The 21,743-nt window shown below is 42.6% G+C and overlaps 1 protein-coding gene across 1 annotated transcript in view; it reads right to left on the bottom strand.

Annotated features, from left to right (window-relative positions):
• The window catches only part of dpydb (dihydropyrimidine dehydrogenase b), a 129,835-nt gene that overhangs the window by 97,628 nt on the left and 10,464 nt on the right, over positions 1-21,743 (bottom strand). The window contains exons 2-3 of the mRNA XM_014139686.2: positions 19,824-19,934; positions 14,202-14,284 (exon numbers count right to left, since the gene is read on the bottom strand). Coding sequence (XP_013995161.2) covers positions 14,202-14,284; positions 19,824-19,934 — 194 coding nt within the window. The remainder of the gene's footprint in view (positions 1-14,201; positions 14,285-19,823; positions 19,935-21,743) is intronic.

Below are 21,743 nucleotides of genomic sequence, written 5' to 3'. Positions count from 1 at the left end.
AAAGAAAGCAGGAGGCGGGACTGAGCATGTATGCTGCCTATGTGAAGCTTGTTTTGTGTTTCCCCTACTAAACTAGTCAAAGTAAACAGCCTTTAAAAATGGACAGGCTTTGGTGAGGATACATTTTGTTTTTTTTTTGTTTGTTTAATTAATTGCCGTTTCTCTTTACTTTTACCTCATCAAATAAAGATGCATCATTTCGAAGTTAACACGGGAAAACTTGCTGATGATATATCCTCTCTATCCCTTTCTTTCTTTCCCTCTACTTTTCACTCTCTCCCTTTTTCTTCCACTCTCCCCCTCTCCCTCTCACTTTCTATTTGCATGGAAACATTGAAACATTAAAACAGCAGATGACACAGCCACCGCAGTCACTTCAGCTTTCCTGACCAGCGGCTCTCCAAAATGTCAAGTGAAAATAACTCACAGGCAATCCTATTTGATCAGGAGTTGTAAATGGTCTGTGGCAGTGCGTGCCAGGATCCTGAGTACCACCAACAAAGGGTCTTTCTCTGAGCCACTCTGAGTAGAACACCTGTGTTTTTCAGGTCATGATTAAAGGCAGGCACAACACACAGACTTCCAAATGCATTCTTAATCACATTAAATACGAGAGACAAAATGTGTACCCACAAAGGATATAGTTTGATGGTTTATCTAGAATCAAGCCTTTGTAGTGAACCTGTTGTGAGTGCTCAATAAACATGTAGAAGTGGGACTGAAATTCACTAATATGACTTCGTAATCACGGCTTGGTTCAAAGTCGATAGATTTACACAGATGTCACAACTCCCTCAATGTAAACTCCTTATGTTGAACTTCAAAGGACGAGTTCGCTGAGTGGTTAAGGTGATGGACTACTAATCCATTGTGCTCCGCACACGGGTATCCGACTCCCATTCCTGTCACACAACATTTGTTCTTTAGGGGCGGCAGGTAGCCTTGAGGTTAAATCGTAGGACCAGTAACTGAAAGGTTGCTGGTTTGAATACTGGCGCCGACAAGGTGATAAAAAAAAGAAAATGTTGCTGTGCCCTTGAGCAAGACACTTGCTCTAGGGGTGCTGTACAATGGCGACCCTGGCTGTGACCCCACTCCCTGATGGTGTCTCAGGGGGAGTTTCCACTACAGGACAAATATAAGCACCCCCCCCAAATTATTATTAAATGAAATCACCCTCAACTCAGACAAACACCAACTTTTCCACTTTCTGAACTATAATAGCTTACTCTCATAGGGATTGGAGCACACGCAACACTATCACCAACACAAACAACCTTGAGCAGAAGCATAAACAAATGCTATCCCAAACTAACCCGGGAGAAAACAAAGACGAAGACAGCGTCATAAAACGACAGAGAAGCGTCCACCCTTAAGGCTGTACTATATCTCAGCACACCAAGGCAATAATACTACAGCCTTTATTACAGAGTGGTAACTATAGCTAAGCCCCCACAGCTTCTCGCACGCACACACGCACGCACGCACGCACGCACACACACACACACACGCACACACACACACTATAGGTGAGCCCCCTCCCCAGCTTCTCCCTGTGTCTGTCTCAGGACGTCTGATGGATGTCTTCTCACCGCTGCCTCCAGTCTCTTGCATTATTAACCGACCAACCGGGGAATCTCCTCAAACATCACCACTCAAGGGTACCAGCCTTATCTAACCAATCAGAGACAGCGATACAACAGCCTCAGTCACAGTCATAGGAGTAGTCCCGGATCTGGATGACAGAGCTCTGGATGACACAAAGCCTATAAAATATTCACCTGATATTGGTCTAATATTCTGAGGGGCCCTACCAGAATTGTATATTACAATTGCTTAAAAACTCAGAGTACAGAGGGGGGACACCCAAGGACACCTATTTCCATGCTGCACACCTAACTTCCAACGCTTCCCATGGCATCTCTAAACAACTCTTCTCTTTCCTGTGAACACAACAATCAAACAATTCTAGGCTCGTCCTCTCGTTGTTCTCTTTGATTCAGCAAGCTGTTCTATTATTTATGGTGGCTTTGTTTTCAGGTCTTAAGATGTGTGGCAAATGAGCCACAGAGGGAGGTCAACTGGCTCCTGACCCACCATTACACATTCAACTCAGGCTCCTGCATTAGACTCCAGCACCTTGTTAGGTTGCCATTGTGGCGTCATCTCCCACTGTTGTCCTGCACTGTCTCTCTCTGTGTGTGTGTCTGTGTGTGCGCGTGTGCGTGCATGCGCGCGTGCATGCGTGCGCGTGTGTGCATGTGTGTGGTACTCTATACCCTCAAAGTGCATTAACATGTAGCACGTTATGCTATCTGGCTATCTGATACTATTTTGGCTTAGCCCTGGGGATTTGATGGAAGAGAGAGAGAGAGATTATGGCATGTTTAAGGGATGTCAACGTAGCTGTCAGAGCTGTCAGGAAGCAGTAGACTGGAGGTCCATAGAGGAAGAAGGTCTACCAGCTGCACACAACGCCCACTAAGCCTGGCCCTGCCATAGGAGACACACACCGTCGATTCTAATGCTCGGACCAACCCCACACCTGCTACCCACAAGGGAGAGCTGGGGTGTGTGGGGAGGCGGGTGGTTGGGGGCGTCTGTGTGTTTGGGGTGTGTGTCTGTGTGTGTGTGTTCGCCTACAGCAGTGCCTTAAAGCTGCTTTAAAAGGCAGCTATCCTTTATTGTTCAGCTTTAAATATTCTGTAGACTTTATGAGGAACATCACAAACCATACTCACAGTTTTTAGGCCACATAATGAGACATTACAAGAACACTGATTGAAAAACAGACGTATATCGCTACATTTTCCCACTTACATTCCTTGAAAGCCATTGAAATGAGTAGGGCATACCCTCTTTCCACAAAACTATCATTCCACAATGAACAAATACACCATTACAGACTAGTACTTGGACATTAATGACTTTAAAGTGCTACACAACCTCTTAGAGGACCGAAGACCCTGGGGAAACCCCCACTCCTTCAAATGGGACAGGGGACACATTATAAAAGCCATCGTCGCCAATCGTCATAATGAGAGCCCTGGGGAGCACGCATGGAGGGACGGGACCGTCCACTCCAAAACCAGGCGCTGTCATCATAATTACACAAACTGCCTTACGACGTGACCAATTAAGACTGGCTTCAGTATAAAATAAACCCTCCCCTCTCTCTCTCTCTCCGTCCTGCTGTCTATAGCTACTCGTGCTGGTAACTAGGGAAGGGGGAAAATCAGTGGAAAGGGACACTTCCTTCTTGTCATAATGAATCCACCTTCCTGGTGTGATGCCGAGGAGAAGAGAGGTGGGGGACTTCAGTTGCAGCAGTAATGGAGTCTTTGAGGAAGACGAGGTGTTGCTCTTCCTAATTAGTGACAACGTAATGTCTCAGGGACTAATGATGGCACCTTACTTCAATCACCAGGGATATCAATGCCTTTCAGTGTCTCTGTGTTGAAAGCCTTTTTGTCTGGTCACAACTCACAAGTCTCTGATGGGTCCTTAGCAGCTTCAAATGCTCACCGTCGATTTTTATAAAGGAAAAAAAGATGTTCAAAAACTGAGCCAAATGGCAATCCCTCTGCAAAAATACAGCAAATGCTGAAAATAAACTACACGCCAGAGCACATAAAACACACATATGATCTTGTTCAAAATACACCAAAAACATCAAAATACATCATATACACAGCTAAAAGCAAAAATGCGATGTCAAAACAATTTGACATTGAGGTTAAAGAAAATCAATTTACCAGATTTTGCCAACATTTACTTTTGGACAAAATCTAGACATCAATATTCTTGTAATGTGTTTTGTATAATAAAAACAATTACGTCCCAATTTGAGAACATTCTGAATGTGCGATTAATCGGGATTAATCACAGTAAATTCTAGTTGTTCGACAGCCCTGGTATGTAAGGAAGGATAGACTCTTATCCAGTTTCTGTTCTGTTTCCATACTGTTCTTTATTAAATAACCCATGTAAAATCCACCTCACCTTTAATTGCACAACCCTGTTGCAGGCAGTGGCGGCTGCTGTTGGTTGAATACCCGGGGCTAGGAGAAGAGGGGTGGTGGTTGGAGTTTATCAACAAAATAGCATGACAGAAATATGATGCCAAATTTTCAAACTACCAATAGTTTCTTTGTGAAGATATATAAAGTGATATGTACATTTTAACAACAACATAAATGCATCCATTTCATGTTTGCATGTCCAAAACCGAATGACCACTGCTGCCCAGGCTGCCACTGAATAGATTAGATTATAGTATTTAGAACAAGCAGCCAGCTCACGAACAAATTAGTGCACCAGAAGCAGCGAAAATACATTATCTAACTAGGATATCGATAACGTAATGTCACAAAGCATGTTGCACTAGTCACATAACTTTCATTCTCAAATAACTTCATTTTGCAGAGTTAGTCAATAAAGTTAGTCAATAAAAAAAATCATATATACTGTGCCTTCTGAAATTATTCAGACCACTTGACTTTTTACACATTTTGTTACGTTACAGCATTATTATAAAACTGATTAAAAAAAGAAAAATCCTCAGCAATCTACACACAATACCCCATAATGCCAAAGCAAAACAGGTTGTTAGAAATGTATGCACATTTATAAAAAAATAGAAAACATTAGACCCTTTGCTATGAGACTCGAAGTTGAGCTTAGGTGCATCCTGTTTCCATTGATCTGTAATGTCTGCTTCCAATTCACACTCTCAAACATGTAGATCCCCTGAACGCAGCTCACTTTCCAGCCCACACTCTCAAACACATAGATCCCCTGAACGCAGCTCCCTCTCCAGATCCAAATCACCTGAATTATGATCACCTGTTCACACACCTGTATGTCATTATCACACACTATTTAGTTAAGTTCTTTGCACTGCATCATTGGGAGGTATTGTTTGTTTTGTGACACACTTCTATTCGGAGCTCTGTTTTTCCCTGTAATTTAATCTTCCCGTGTATAATAGTTTTTTCCTGTCTCACTAACGACGCCTTTTGCCTATTCCCTGCCAGTACTTTAGCTGTACAGGATTTCCTCTTATCAACCTATTGCCTGATCTCCTGGACAACGTTATTAGCCTTTTCCCAGCCTGTACTGTTGCCTTTTTGGACCCCTGTGTATGACCTTCTGCCCGCCCCTGGACCCAGCTACCTGCCTCCTCCTGTGGTCCTTTACCAATAAACACCTGCTGTGCCCTGCGCTTGAAACCAGCTCTCTGTCTCCAATCGTGTTCATTACAGAATACCTCACCAAAAACGGCAGATGGACTCAGCGGAGCTGCAGCTACGTCTAGCCAGACAGGAGGAACGAATCGATGAACTCTGCGTCCTCCTTCGGTTCAACCCTAGACAGGCTCACTGGGCACTCTTCTTCACCCATTGAACTTCAACTTCACCGTCATCTATCTGCCTGGCAAGAAAAATGTGGCTTATTCCTTATCCCGTCTATTTGACTCCCCTTTCTCTATTCCAGCTCCCGAGCCCATCTTGCCTCCGTTTTGTGTCGTGGGACCCATATAGAGGGAAATCCAATCAGCTGTCCAAGAGGCCCTACGCCCCGACCCAGCACCTCCCGACACCCCTGCAGGCAAGACCTACGTTCCGGCATCCATCAGACCCCAACTAATGCAGTGGTGCCATACCTTGATGAGTTCTGGCCATCCTCGGACCAACCGAACTACGGAGCTACTGACACGCAAGTTCTACTGGTTATCCCTAACAGCAGACGTCTGAGATTACATTATTTTCTGTCCCGTCTGTGTATGGGCGAAGAGCCCTCGCCAACTATCTACCGGTAAACTCGAGCCTTTACCTACACCACACAGACCATGGTCTCACACCGCCATGGATTTCCTCACTGAGCTGCCAGACTTCGGGCTTCACTACTATTTTAGCTGTTGTGGACCGGTTCTCCAAGATGTGCCAACTCATCCCCCTTCCTCATCTACCTAATGCCATAGAAATGGCCGAGTGCATGTTCCAACAGGTGTTTTGTCTGTATGGGATCCCTGAAGACATCGTTTCGGATTGGGGACCCCAGTTCGTCTCCAGGGTGTGGCGAGCCTTCTGCAGCCGACTGGGGGTCTCCATCAGCCTATCCTCAGGATACCATCCCCAAACCAACGGGCAGACGGAACGCCTGAATCAGGAAATGGGGAAGTACCTTTGCCAACACTGCACCCACCAACCACACGAGTGGAGTCGCTAACTAGCCTGGGCCGAATATGCACAGAACCCCCTGGTGCGTTCCTTACTCCATCGCACTCCTTTTCAGTGTGTCCTCGGATACCAACCCCCCCCCGTTCCCATGGGAGACAGAGCCTAGAACTGTGCCTGCCGTCGATGAGTGGTTTCGACAGAGTGAGCAGGTTTGGGGGACCGCACTTCGGCACCTACATCAAGCTTCCCTCTCCCAGAAACGGTTCGCTGACCAGCATCGCCGACCTACTCCACTCTTCCACCGTGGGCAATGTGTGTGGCTCTCTACCCGGGACATCCGGCTTCGTCACCCCTGCAAAAAGTTAAGTCCCCGGTTCATTGTTTCCTTCAAAATAACACACCGCATCAATCCTGTCACCTACCTTCTCGAAGTTTCCCCGCCATTACCGGATCTCCTCATCCTTCCATGTGTCCCTTCTCAAGCCTGTGAGGTACAGCCCTCTCCATCGTCCAAACCCCTCTGTTTGACGTCGGCAGTGCACCGGCTTATTCCGTCCAAGCCCCCCTTGACTCCAAGCGCCTGAGTGGTCGCATCCACTACCTGGTGGATTGGGAGGGGTACGGACCCGAAGAATGGTCCTGGGTCCCCGCCTTTATGGTGGAGTGGCCAGACGGAAGCCTCTCCTCAGTAAAAGGCACATGACAGCCCACTTGGGAGTTTTCCAAAAGGCACCTAAAGACTCTCAGACCTTTGGCCTAAATTCCAAGCGTCACCTCTGGAGGAAACCTGGCACCATCCCTACGGTGAAGCATGGTGGTGGCAGCATCATGCTGTGGGGATGTTTTTCAGCGGCAGGGACTGGGAGACTAGTCAGGATCGAAGTACAGAGAGATCCTTGATGAAAACCTGCTCCAGAGCGCTCAGGACCTCAGACTGGGGTGAAGGTTCACCTTCCAACAGGACAACGACCCTAAGCACACAGCCAAGACAACGCAGGAATGGCTTCGGGACAAGTCTCTGAATGTCCTTGAGTGGCCCAGCCAGAGCTCGGACTTGAACCTTATTGAATATCTCTTGAGAGACCTGAAAATAGATATGCAGCGACGGTCCCCATCCAGCCTGACAGAATTTGAGAGGATCTGCAGAGAGGAATTGGAGAAACTCCCCAAATACAGGTGTACCAAGCTTGTAGCATCATACCCAAGAAGACTCGAGGCTGTAACAACTGCCAAAGGTGTTTCAACAAAGTACTGAGTAAAGGGTCTGAATACTTATGTAAATGTATTATTTCAGTCTTTTATTTTTAATACATTTGCAAAAAATTCTAAAACCTTTTTTTACTTAATCGTTATGGGGTGTTGTGTGTAGATAGATGAGGAAAAATGTATACATTTTAGAATAAGGCTGTAACGTAAGAAAATGTGGAAAAAGTCAAGGGGTCTGAATACTTTACAAAGGCACTGTATACACTACATGACCAAAAGTATGTGGACACGTGCTCGTTGAACATCTCATTCCAAAATCATGGGCATTAATATGGAGTTGGTCCCCCCTAACTGATTTTGGGCAATTAAGCCTGGCTCGCAGTCGGCGTTCCAATTCTTCCGAAAGGTGTTCGATGGGGTTGAGGTCAGGGATCTGTGCAGGCCAGTCAAGTTCTTCCACACAGATTTTGACAAAGATTTTCTGTATGCACTTCACTTTGTGCACGGAGGCATTGTTTTGCTGAAACAGGAAAGGGCCTTTCCCAAACTGTTGCCACAAAGTTTTAAGCACAGAATCATCTAGAATGTCATTGTATGCTGTAGAGTTAAGATTTCCTTTCTGGAACTAAGGGGCCTAACCCGAACCATGAAAAACAGCCCCAGACCATTTTTCCTTCTCCACCAAACATTACAGTTGGCACTATGCACTGGGGCAAGTAGCTCCTGGAATCCACCAAACACAGATTTGTCCTGTGGGACTGTTAGATGGTGAAGCGTGATTCATCACTCCAAAAAACGTGTTTCCAATGCTACTGAGTCAAATGTTGGTGAGATTTACACCACTCCAGCCGACGCTTGGCTTGCTGATGGTGATCTTGGGCTTGTGTGCACCTGCTCAGCCATGGAAACCCATTTCATGAAGCTCCCGACTAACAGTTATTGTGCTGATGTTGCTTCCAGAGGCAGTTTGGAACTTTGTAGTAAGTGTTGCAACCGAGGAAAGATGATTTTTAAGCGCTACGAGCTTCAGCACTAGGTGGTCCCATTCTGTGAGCTTGTGTGGCCTACCACTTCATGGCTGAGCCGTTGTTGCTCCTAGACGTTTCCACTTCAAAATAACAGCACTTACAGTTGACCGGGGAAAATCTAGCAGGACAGAAATTTGACAAACTGACTTGTCCTATGACAGTGACACGTTGAAAGTCACTGAGCTCTTAAGTAAGGCCATTCTACTGCCAATGTTTGTCTATTGAGATTGCATGGCTGTGTGCTCGATTTTATACACCTGTCAGCAACGGGTGTGGCTGAAATAGCCGAATCCACTCATTTAAAGGGGTATCCACATACTTTTGTATATACAGCAACAGTTAAAAGTTTGGACACACCTACTCCTTCAAGGGTTTTTCTTTATTTTTACTATTTTCTACATTATAGAATAATAGTGAAGACATCAACACTATGAAATAACACATATGGAATCATGTAGCAACCAAAAAAGTGTTAAACAAATCAAAATATATTTTATATTTGAGATTCTTCAAAGTAGCCTATATTTAACTTGATGACAGCTTTGCACACTCTTGGCATTCTCTCAACCAGCTTCATGAGGTAGTCACCTGGAATGCATTTCAATTAATAGGTGTGCCTTGTTAAAAGTTAATTTGTGGAATTTCTATCCTTCTGAATGTGCTTGAGCCAATCAGTTGTGTTGTGACAAGATAGGGGATGTGTAGAGAAGATAGCCCTATTTGGTAAAATAGCAATTCCATATTATGGCAAGAACAGCTCAAATAAGCAAAGAAAAACAATAGTTCATCATTACTTTAAGACATGAAAGTCAGTCAACACAGAACATTTCAAAAACTTTGAAAGTTTCTTGAAGTGCAGTCACAAAAACCCATCAAGCGGTATGATGAAACTGGCTCTCATGAGGACCGCCACAGGAAAGGAAGACCCAAAGTTACCTCTGCTGCAGAGGATAAGTTCATTAGTGTGACCAGCCTCAGAAATGGCAACCCAAATAAATGCTTCACAGAGTTCAAGTAACAGACACATCTCAACATCAACTGTTCAAAGGAGACTGCGTGAATCAGGCCTTCATGGCTGAATTGCTGCAAAGAAACTACTACTAAAGGACACAAATAATAATAAGAGACTTGCTTGGGCCAAGAAACACAAGCAATGTACATTAGACCAGTGGAAATCTGTCCTTTGGTCTGATGAGTGCAAATTTGAGATTTTTGGTTCCAACCGCCGTGTCTTTGTGAGACGCAGAGTAGGTGAACGGATGATCTCCGCATGTGTGGTTCCCACCGTAAGACATGGAGGAGGTGTTATGGTGTGTGCTTAGTGGGGCTAGCATTTGGTTTTCAACCGGACAACAACCCAACACACCTCCAGGCTGTGGAAGGACTATTTAACCAAGAAGGAGAGCGATGGAGTGCTGCATCAGATGACTTGGCCTCCACAATCAACCAACCTCAACTCAATTACGATGGTTCAGGATGAGTTGGACCGCAGAGTGAAGAAAAAACTGCCAACAAGTGCTCAGCATATGTGGGAACTCCTTCAAGACTGTTGGAAAAGCATTCCAGGTGAAGCTGGTTGAGAGAATGCCAAGAGTGTGCAAAGCTGTCATCAAGGCAAAGGGTGGCTACTTTGAAGAATCTTGGTCACCTCCCTGACCAAGGCCCTTCTCGCTCGATTGCTCAGTTTGGCCGAGCGGCCAGCTCTAGGAAGGGTCTTGGTGTTTCCAAACTTGTTCCATTTAAGAATGATGGAGGCCACTGTATTCGTGGGGATCTTCAATGTTGCAGAATTTTTTTTGTACCCTTCCCCAGATCTGTGCCTCGACATAATCTTGTCTCTGAGCTCTACGGACATTTTTTGGACCTCATGGCTTGGTTTTTGATCTGACATGCATTGTCAACTGTGGGACCTTATATTCTGTAGACAGGTGTGTGCCTTTCCAAATCATGTCCAATCAATAGAATCTACCACAGGTGGACTTTGAGTATCATAGCAAAAGGTCTAAATACTTATGTAAATAAGGTATTGTCTGTTTTAAAAAAATCTGTTTTCGCTTCATCATTATGGGGTATTGTGTGTACATTGATGAAGAGAAATTCATTTTTAATTCATTTTAGAATAGGCTGTAATGTAACAAAATGTTGAATAAGTAAAGGGGTCTGAATACTCCCATGACTGTTCTAATTATTGACATAAAATTGAATTACAATTAGCTTTTTACTTTAGCTCCATCTGTACATGACAGGGAAGATCTAGTCTCACGTGTGGAAGTAAGCCGTCTGAAACGAGAGACTCATTGGGAGGGAGACTAGAGCAGACCCAGAAGTTTTGACTGAGTGCATATTTGAGCGCCTCAGGACGGTCCACTTACTTTGTGCTGTTAAATTTATGCTGTGGAATCCTGCGATTTCATTGGGGTAGTTCCCCCTCATAGCAGGCAAAACAATCCAAGCAATGTTTGTACGGCTGTGCACCCTGCTGCTGTTGCTAGCAGAGTCACTGAGTGGTAGAGTATTAAGTAACTGAACAGCTTGTTTTGAACAATATACTTTTTAAACGAAAATATGTGCACATTTACCACACTTATGTGCATTTAAAACATCATCTATTAATTATATAATACTGTACATCAAGGGTTGGAACCATTTCAGGGAACAGAATCAAAAAACGGAAAATAACAAAATGATTTTTCGAACAGAACCCGAACTGAAAGTGATCTATACTGTTCTGGAACAGAACTGTTATTTTAAAAGCATGGGAACCAGTTAATAACGCTATTTTACATTCCAGGCATTCTTTTCCAGTCCCACAAAAATCGCAACAATGCATCTATGCAAAGCCCTCACTCTGTCACTCAGAAACGTATACCAGCATCTGTTTGTCAGCCAGAAATGTGGTGCCAGTGGGTGTGTGTGTGTGTAGGCTACCTCCCCCTCCCCTCTGAAGCATAGGTAACTGTAGCCTCCTGACAACGTTACAAGCGTAATTCAGAAATTAGGGAGATGTTTAATTAGAGAAGAATGGATAGATTTTTTTTCAATGCTAATTAAGGATACTATAGTTATCATGTTTCACATTGGATTTATTAACTACGATACAAAAAGGTAAGACGTGTTTTGAATTCTAGTGCTGCTCTGCACACGAAAGCTTGTTAGTTAGCTAGCTAACGTTTGCTCTTGTCCAATGGTAAACCAACTCGGAAGTTCAAACATTTTCAAAGTTCCACAACAGAAGCTGCTCCTCTGTAGGTATAATTCTGTGGGCCTAATTCAGACAATGCATGTCATAACATGATGCCCTGCGCTTCAAGGCAAGCTTCTTCCATCCACTCTCGCTCTCTCCTCACCCTCAACATTTTTGTTGCATCTCACGCCCTACACTGTGACTGACAGCACAGTGTGTGTGTTTGTCTTTCATTATGATTAACCATGCTGTTATTGCAAAATACAATTTGTTCTTAATGACTTCTCTATACAGATTACATCGCTTACCCGCTACAGAGCAAGCTGCTCTATCAGCACTGATCGGTGTAGTAAATTAATGTTGAGCTAAATTGTAAAAATACACTACCGGTCAAAGGTTTTAAAACATCTACTCATTGCAGTCACAATAAACCATCAAGCGTTATTATGAAACTGGCTCTCATGAGGACCGCCACAGGAATGGAAGACCCAGAGTTACCTCTGCTGCAGAGGATAACTTCATTAGAGTTACCAGCCTCAGGGGAAAATGTGTCCTTTGGTCTGGAGTCCAAATTGGAGATTTTTGGTTCCAACCGCCGTGTCTTTGTGAGACGCAGTGTTGGTGAACGATTGTGTATTTCCCACCATAAAGCATGGAGGAGGAGTTATGGTGTGGGGGTGCTTTGCTGGTGACACTGTCTGTGATTTGGCTACTTTGAAGAATATAAAATATATTTTGATTTGTTTAACACTTTTTGGGTTATGATTCCATATATGTTATTTCATAGTTTTAATGTCTTCACTGTTATTCTACAATGTAGACAATAGTAAAAATAAAGAAAAACCCTTGAATGAGTAGGCGTTCTAAAACTTTTGACCGGTAGTGTGTATATATATACTTCAGAGGTTTAAAAAGGAACAGAAAGGAACGATATAAACCGGTACTCTTTTTTGGTTCGAACCAGTTCATAACTTTATTTTGCAGTGGAACGGAACAAAAAAGAATGGTTCTGTTCAGAACAAAACTATTGGGGAAAAAAATGATGTTCCAACCCTTGCTGTATACATCACTTCCTGCATCCTGGATGACTCAACATAAGTAATGAGAACAGGATGTCAGCAAGCTGCAGCAGTCCGTGGCCACTGACAACACACCCCACCAGCCCTACGACCCACCCACCCACCCACCCTCACACTCAACCCCTCATCTCCTACCCTAGGAGGAACACACGCACGCACAAATCCACGCACACGCATTTCGCTACACTCTCATTAACATCTGCTAACCATGTGCACGTGACAAATAAAAATGTGATTTGATGCACGCACACACACACACACACACACACACACACACACACACACACACCCTCCCTACCCTAGGAGGAACACTCCCCCTCCCCCTCCCTCTCCGACTCTCCAGCCCTTCCTTAGCCATCTCCTGTGATCGTGGTGAGATAAAGGCAAGGGCTGGACTTTGATGTCAGGCATTATTAGCTGTCAGGGAACCTGCATCTTTCATTAGCATTGCAGGTCCCTCGCCCGCTCACACAGGTAGGGAAGAGTGGGGTATGTTGAGCCATTTTTTTTTTACATTCAGCATCACTCCGTCAAGGCAAATATAGTATTCTTTCTAATAAAGATATCTACATTTATTTTTTTAGGATAATCAGAGATCATGTAAACATAACAGTTTTCAAAACATAGCTTAGAACATAGAAAACGTAGCGGACAAGGTAAGTTGAGCCGTAACAACCCAACTGACAACTATTCTGGTTGTGTTGACTCAGCAAACATAGAGAAGCATAGACCAACAGAATAAAGTTCACTTTCACGGTTTCAAAATAGTTCCGAAAGGTATTGATCAAACACTCTGTGTTAAAAGAACTAGTGCCATCTTGTTTGAAACCTGTGAATCTTATTGGCTGCTCAAACAGCCAATAAAACATACTTTATTCTAGTAAAATGGCTTATGGAACCATTATTATAATGATTATATTTCAGAACAGTCTATCTATATGTATGATTTGGTCATGTAATGTACTTCTACTTATGATAGACTTTGAGATGTATGCATGTTATTTGTCACTGTGGAATTAAATCAGTCCTTGATGTAGCTAGCCATGTGGTAAAGCAAACATCTTCAGACAAGAGAACAGATTGGCAATCTTGTCACAATGTCAAAGGTCTCCCTCCTGTGATTTCCAATGACTGCTAAATAAATCTTGAGCTCTAATTGCAAACACCCTTATGATTCAACGCTTAAAGTACTCCAATACTGCCTGGGGACTCCCATAAGCATTATTTTCTAGCGAGCAGCAACAAATGAAACATTTACATTTTTCCAGCGTGCAGCCAGGCTTGGCGTTTCCTGTGTTTAAGAGCCAAGACGCTGGCCTCGGGGGAGGCCTCCCCTTCAGACAAATGAATCCCTCCGAGAGGGAGAGGCTGAATGGTGACTATAAAACTCATTTGTTCCTCCAATAATGAGGAATGACTTAGAACCCCCCCATCCCCATCCTTCCATCACCACTCCTGTCATGGCAACGGGGACGTTTCCATGGTGACCCCCTCCTCTCCTCTCATCGCTTCCTTCTCTCACCTGAACGCCTCGCGGAGTGCCCCACGTTCGCTCAAAGTCGTGTGCTTGATGTCGTCGAAGTTGTTCTCCAACTTGACGCAGCTCTGGAGAGAGAGAGAGAGAGAGAGAGAGAGAGAGAGAGAGAGAGAGAGATTCTATATTAAATACTGTAGCATGATGAGTCCATCCTTTGAAACAGAGCCATGAAAATACTATAACAGCTGAATACATTCTAAACTAATACATTACCATAGAGATTAACTACGATTTTTATATATGACCTTTTAGGAGGATTAGACCACTGAGTAATGCACTATAGCTACAGACCTCTTATAAATTCCCAGTTTCAAATAAGGAGGATTAATTTGTGCTATTTAACATAGTAACGTGACACGGTTTACATTATCTGGGGCGATTTTATTGAGATCCATTTTATAACGTATACAAAGTTCCCCATAAGCTGTTCCCTTTATTTAATAGCCTAATACAGTTCAGTCCCAGACTCAGTTCACTGACTTAATCCTCTTAATGATGCACAATGGGAGAAAAGACTGGAGAGAGAAACCATTCAAGTAAATACAGCCATCACAGTAGGCCCATTTTTGATTAAAGAGCAGGGAGATGTTTGTGTAGGGAGTGGAGAGGAGTTGCATAGGGAGTGGGGTGGGAGACTTTATAAAGCTAATGCATATATACATTTCTTTCTCCTGCCTCCTACCATTACAAACACCGGAGGCACTTGGGTTATTGATATGTACAGTGCATAGTGACAGTCTACACACCCCTTGCACAGTCTTCACATTTTGCTGCCTTAAATCTAAAAAGGGATCAAATTACTTTTTTTCCCCCCCTACTGATCTACACAACCTACTCCACATTCTCAAAGTAAAAGATGTTATAGAAAATAAATATATTTCTCTTGATTGCGCATGTCTTGTGAATAATTTTGAATAATATTCTACCGACTTTGCAACTCTTAGCGCAACATACAGTGCATTCAGAAAGTATTCGGGCCCCTTGACTTTTTCCACATTTTGTTACTTTACAGCCTTGTTCTAAAATTGATTAAATAAAAAAATATCCTCATCAATCTACACAAGATACCCCATAATACCAAAGCGAAAACAGGTTTTTAGAAATTTTTGGACATTTATTACAAATAAAAAACAGAAATACCTTATTTCCATAAGTATTCAGACAATTTGCTATAAGACTCGAAATTGAGCTCAGGTGCATCCTGTTTCCATTGATCATCCTTGAGATGTTTCTACAACTTGATTGGAGCCCACCTGTGGTAAATTCAATTGATTGGACATGATTTGGAAAGGCTCACACCTGTCTATATAAGGTCCCACAGTTGACAGTGTATGTCAGAACAAAAAACAAGTTTGAAGGAATTTTCCGTAGAACTCCGAGACCGGATTGTATCGAGCCACAGATCTGGGGAAGGGTACCAATACATTTCTGCAGTGTTGAAATTGGCCTCTATCATCTATCATTCTTAAATGGAAGAAGTTTGGATCAACCAAGACCCTTCCTAGAGCTGGCTGCTCGTACAATCTGAGCAATCAAGGGAAGAAGGGCCTTGGTCAGGGAGATGACCAAGAACCCCATGGTCACTCTGACTGAGCTCCAGAGTTCCTCTGTGGACATGGGAGAACCATTCAGGACAACCATCTCCGCAGCACTCTACCAATCAGGCCTTTATGGTAGAGTGGCCAGACGGAAGCCACTCCTCAGTGAAAGGCACATGACAGCCCGCCTGGAATTTGCCAAGAGGCACCTAAAAGACTCAGACCATGAGAAACAAGATTCTCTGGTCGGATGAAACCAAGATTGAACTCTTTGGCCTGAATGCCAAGCGTCACGTCTGGAGGAAACCTGCCAACATCCATGCGTGAAGCATGGTGGCAGCAGCATCATGCTGTGGGGATGTTTTTCAGCGGCAGGGACTGGGAGACTAGTCAGGATCAAGGGAAATAATAACGGAGCAAAGTACAGAGAGATAGAATAAGGTTGTAACTTAACAAAATGTGGAAAAAGTCATGGGGTCTGAATATTTTCCAAATGCACTGTATGTCCTTTGTTTTTGTCAAAATTGCTCAAGCTCAGTAAATTTGGTTGGGAATCATTAAATGGACAGCTATATTCAAACATTGTCTCTGGGTTTCACTCTGTGTTGTGTTGTGTTGGATTTGAGCCAAATCTGTAGTTTTTAAATTAGAACAAAAAGTGAATGTCTCTGCCATGTTGTCTTGCAGTATTGGAAGATTTGGAGTGAATTTTTTAACACAGGCTTCCATATTTTCACTTTGACATAGAGGCCAGTAATGTGGAGTGAGTGCAATATTGTTGATCCATTTGTATTGTGGTGGCAGCATAATGTTATGAGTCTGCTTGTCACCGGCAGGGACTGAGGAGTTTGTTAGGAGCAAAATAAATATGAAAGGAGAAAAGCCCAGGTAACCCCCCCCCAGTCTTCTGAAAACCTAACCCTGGGCTAGAAGTAAAAAAAATTCTGCGGGACAATTACACACATTTGAACGCCAAAGAGGTGTGGAGTGTTCCTGAATGGTCCAGTCTCCGCCCTGACTTAAATCTGCAAACAAGGTTTGAATATTGCTGTCCATCAATGATTCCCAACCAACTGAGCTTGAGGAATTTTGATAAAAACAATGGATATACAGTGAGGGGAAATTATTGACACCTTTGATAAAGATGAGTAGAAATGACTGTATGCAATAAATCATTCAAATACTGAGCTGTATTGTATACAAAAAATGAAAGTGAAATTCAAATCAAATGTTATGTCAAATGTGCCGACTACAACAGGTGTAGACCTTACCGTGAAATCCTTACTTAACATCAATGCAGTTATAAGAAAAATAAGATTTAAGAAAAATATTTACTAAATAAACTAAAGTAAAAAATAAAAGAGCAACAATAAAATAAAATAACAATAACGAGGCTATATACAGGGGGTACCGGTACCGAGTCAATGTGCGGGGTTACAGGTTAGTTGAGGTAATATGTACATGTAGGTAAGCGTAAAGTGACTATCAAATCAAATTTTATTTGTCACACGCGCCGAACACAATAGGTGGAGTAGACCTTACCATGAAATGCTTACTGGCGAGCCTTTAACCAACAATGCAGTTCAAGAAATACAGTTAAGAAAATATTTACAAAATATTAAAATTATACTAATACAATTGCTTGGAGAAAGAGACTATGTTAAACAAGTAATATAATATTTTTTTGCAAAAAGGTAGGGGTCAAAATTATTGACACCCCTGTTTTCAATACCTTTCAATACCTCACCTTGCGAGGATAATGGCACTGAGCCTTTTTCTAAAATGTTTTATGAGTTGGAAAACACATTGGGAGGGATCTTAGACCATTCCTCCCCACAGAATCCTCCCAGATCCTTGATATCATTCGCCTGCTCTTATGGACTGCCCTCTTCAATTCAAACCACAGGTTTTCAATGGATTTCAAGTCCTGAGAATGAGATTGCCACTGCAAAATGTTGATTTTGTGACCAATTAAACATTTATTTGTGGATTTTGATGTGTTCTTGGGGTGATTGGGTTGCTGGAAGATCCACTTGCGGTCAAGTTTCAGCCTCCTGGCAGAAGCAACCAGGTTCTTGGCCAAAATGTCCTGGTACTGGGTAAAGTTCATGATGTCATTGACCTCAGCAAAGGCCCCAGGACCAGTGGAAGGAAAATAGCCCCATAACATCAAAGCTCCACCACCGTATTTTACAGTATGTATGGGGTTATTTTCTGCTCATGCATTCTCATTTCGACTCCAAACCCACCACTGGTGTGTGTGGCCAAAGGGCTCTATTTTCATGTCGTCCAACAAATGTAAATGCCTGGAGTTTGCTAAACGGCATTGGCACTTGGATATGAACCGGTGGTCTGGTCAGATGACATGAAAATAGAGCTCACTATGTTGCTCTAAGATTCATTTTTTGGGTGGTAGAATGTTATTTAAAATGATTCACAGCTGTATTGGCTGCCAAAGGTGCTTCACCAAGTATAAACTCAAGGGTGTGAAGACATACGCAATCAATACATCCTCATTTAGTATTTGTAAGGCAATAGGAAAATGTTCTATAATTGTTCTTTCACTTTGAAAATGTGGAGTAGGTTGTGTAGATCGATAGGGAAAAAAAATCTAATTTAATCCCTTGCTAGATTTCATTTTAAGGGAGAGAAACGTGAAGACTGTGCAAGGGGTGTGTAGACTTTCACTAGCGACTGTACTTTTAAATGCATACGCGTTTTTTTTCCTACCCCAGATTCAAAGTGTAACATATTGAGCTTTGTCGTGGTGCTGCTAGGAATAATATTCAAAGCTGCATTAACAGTACTTAAATTGTGATTATTATGTTATGTTTGTGCTTTAGGATGAACTAATAATAACGTGTTTTGGAAAAATCAACACAAAAACACTCCATGTGTTCTTGCTCTAGCAGCTTGCTGCTCTCGCTCCCTCATTCCCTTCCCTCAGGGAAACCATATTAGTCTGCATATTGTAATCAGCTGTTTTGGTCCTGCTATTGCTGTGCTATCCTGTTATGGCAGGTGGAGATTTTCTTCCCATGTGCAATTACCTTTCCCCCCCCCAATCAACCTTGCCCACTGACCTCTTGGATAACACAATGAATACACTGCCAGTCTGCCTTAATAGAATTAGCCCTTACAAAACCAACACCTCTGTGACATCTCGCCCGGGGGGTTACAAAGAGGCACAAGCTTTTCATTAAAAAAAAAACCTTGCCAATGCCAATTTAGCATGTTGAGAGTGAAGTGCGGTGGACAGCTGAAAAGGCTGTAATGTTTATGATTTAGGACTTGATTCTGTAAAGTCTTCTAACGTGTTAGCCGAGCTCATTTGTGCTATACAATACAATAGACTGTCATTACATTTCCAATTACAACCGCGAGCACACAGGTCGCAACTGGGATAACCATTGACATTTTCACTGAAATTACCAGTGTTGCATTTATAGTCTGCAAAGGATTTGTCTAATCCAACATCTAGAGTCCCTATTATTAATAATTAGACAAAATGCTTAGTGTTGGGAATTGCCGGCATAATATAAGCATCTTATTAATATGGGTTCACTGGAAACAAGATTGTTTTATTTATTAGAACAATCGCAACATGGCAGAGGGGGAAAAGCGTTAAAAAAATGTGCATTTGAAAATGGTTTTGTGCCTTGACTGCGGCTAGAGCTATGAGACGATAAGCAGAGGAAATGTGCAATATTTAACCGATTTAGGGCAGCAGCTGCTGGGTATGGTCTTTCTGATTCATGTCCCATTAAAGCTGATACTTCAGGCTGTTGATAGGCACTCCAAAATATTTCAATGAGGACTGAAGAGGGAAGCGTGACATTAAGAATGATTGGGATATGAATGTAACTACATCATAGGATCAGGGATTTTTTCTCACTAAGTGACCTCTCGAGAAAAAAACTTTGGGCCCTAGTTATTTTTCCTGGGCCTACAGTTTTTCTGGGGTCGGTCACAGGGTCAGGAAAAATGTCTGGCCCTAGAGATGAACATGGAGCATAATGAAAAACAGTTTGTATAGAGGAAGGGAAGAGGACACACATGGCAGACTTACATCACAGCTCTTCTCTGGGTTTCTCTTCCAGTGTTTCCTTTCCGCCTTCTTGGCGCCCGTTGAGTGGATGGCAGCGTGGGTCTGCACCCTCGGGTTCAGAGACAGGATACTCTGTGGCACATTGAACATGGCTCATTAACACAGGGCGGCTTATTGACCCAACACACTATTGTGAAATAGACAATTCGTGTCTGATTCACAATAAGCTGTGAGAGTGGGTTGCAACACCACAAAGGTCTCAGTAGTGAGTGGGTTTGAGAGTAGTACATGTGAGGAAATGCAGGTTATATTGGAAGAAACAGAGACGTAAAAAGGAGAGAGCATTGAGGCACATAGGAATTGTTTTAGGCCGAATCGTTAATGGTAAGAAGGATTTTTTTTGTGTGTTTTAGTATAGCATATGTTTACCTTTAGGCTACATGTTTATATGGAGAGAAAATGTCAATTTCTACACTCAAAAATAATCACAAAGTAAATCATTTTAAAATGTGGCCTGTGACACTTTGCTTCTTGAAAGTCCAATATCTTGAAAACTTGACTGCTGACATGCAAAATATTATGGGACTGTATCAACAGTGGACTAATACAAAAATACTCAAAGATAGTTCTTTAATGGATTTTCCCTTTAACACTGATTGTGCTAAAACACCATCGGATTGTGATATCAAACTGTATTAATTACACAGCACATTCATCTAACTCATAATTCACAAGCAGGCAAATGCATCGTGTAACAAGACCCACATTGAGGCTGAGTACTAGATTCTCATCCTGTGAGGCATCTTTCTCTGACACACATTGCCCATTGATTCACGGTCGCCAGTCAAATGGTCATGGTACGAGCAAGTCTTTCAAGATGGACACAAATGTAGAGCAGGGTCCTCTGTTCAGATGGCAAACACAATTAACGGCCAAGCTAACTGAGGGAGAGGAGGGAGGTAGGGGGCATAAACAGAAAAGGAAACAGCCATCACTGGCACACTAATACTCATTTCATGCTCTTTGTAGGGTAAAGGGGAACTATGTCCGCATTAGTTTCAGTACACACGACTAGCACAATCAGATAAAAGGAAGAACAGAAAGGCCAAGCGCAAATTGAAACGAGCACCCCTTTGGTCCTGGTGCTGAACTGAGACTTGAAGGCAGCTTGTGAGGTGGGTGCCAGCCGGATAATACCATTAAAGCTTGAAACACAAAGCAAGCAGATCCAAGATGTCATTCAACAGAGACCCGCATACCAATGAACACGGATGAAAGCCCTACAGCTCTTAGTACGTTTATAAGTAGAGTGTAAATTGTGGTACGCTGTTATCAAATGTTTCAGAAATAACTTTTTGGTCTTGTCAATATTTCAATATTTTTTCAAGTAATGACACAAACAACAACAATAAAACGGCGCTGCTATCTGCAAGTTATTATTTTTCTTCGGTTTCAGTGGGGGAATGAACCGGTCAGCCAAACCTGAAGCAACAATTTGCACTTCAGTGAGAAACTGGTTTTCTATCGCGCACAGTGAATCTATTATTAAAACCACTATCAATGTATGTAAGGGAAGTATAGAGAGTACACTCTGTATTCAACCTATGGCACAGTGCCTGTTGTGTGGAAACAGTTGTATTATTTTTGAGATGCGGAGCATTTGTGGTATTCTTTATCAGACTTTGCCTAAGATTCAATTTTCATTCATTTCTATAGTTAGGCTACACTCTAAAAACACCAGAAAATGAACCAAGTACAGTTCTAAAAATTGCTTTCATTAATATTATATGATATTGATAACAGCCCTCTATTTTATTAAAGAATAAGAATACATTATCAAACAAATAATTTGGGGAAGTGTCTTGCTATGCCTTTAAGGTAGAGAAAACCATTCCCACAGGGGGAATCCAGATATAATTTTAAACACAATTATATTCTCCT

This window comes from Salmo salar, chromosome ssa14, assembly GCF_905237065.1.
Source record: "Salmo salar chromosome ssa14, Ssal_v3.1, whole genome shotgun sequence".
NCBI lineage: Eukaryota > Metazoa > Chordata > Actinopteri > Salmoniformes > Salmonidae > Salmo > Salmo salar.
Note: the sequence above shows the minus strand (reverse complement) of the source record. Positions and strands in the feature narration are given on the sequence as shown.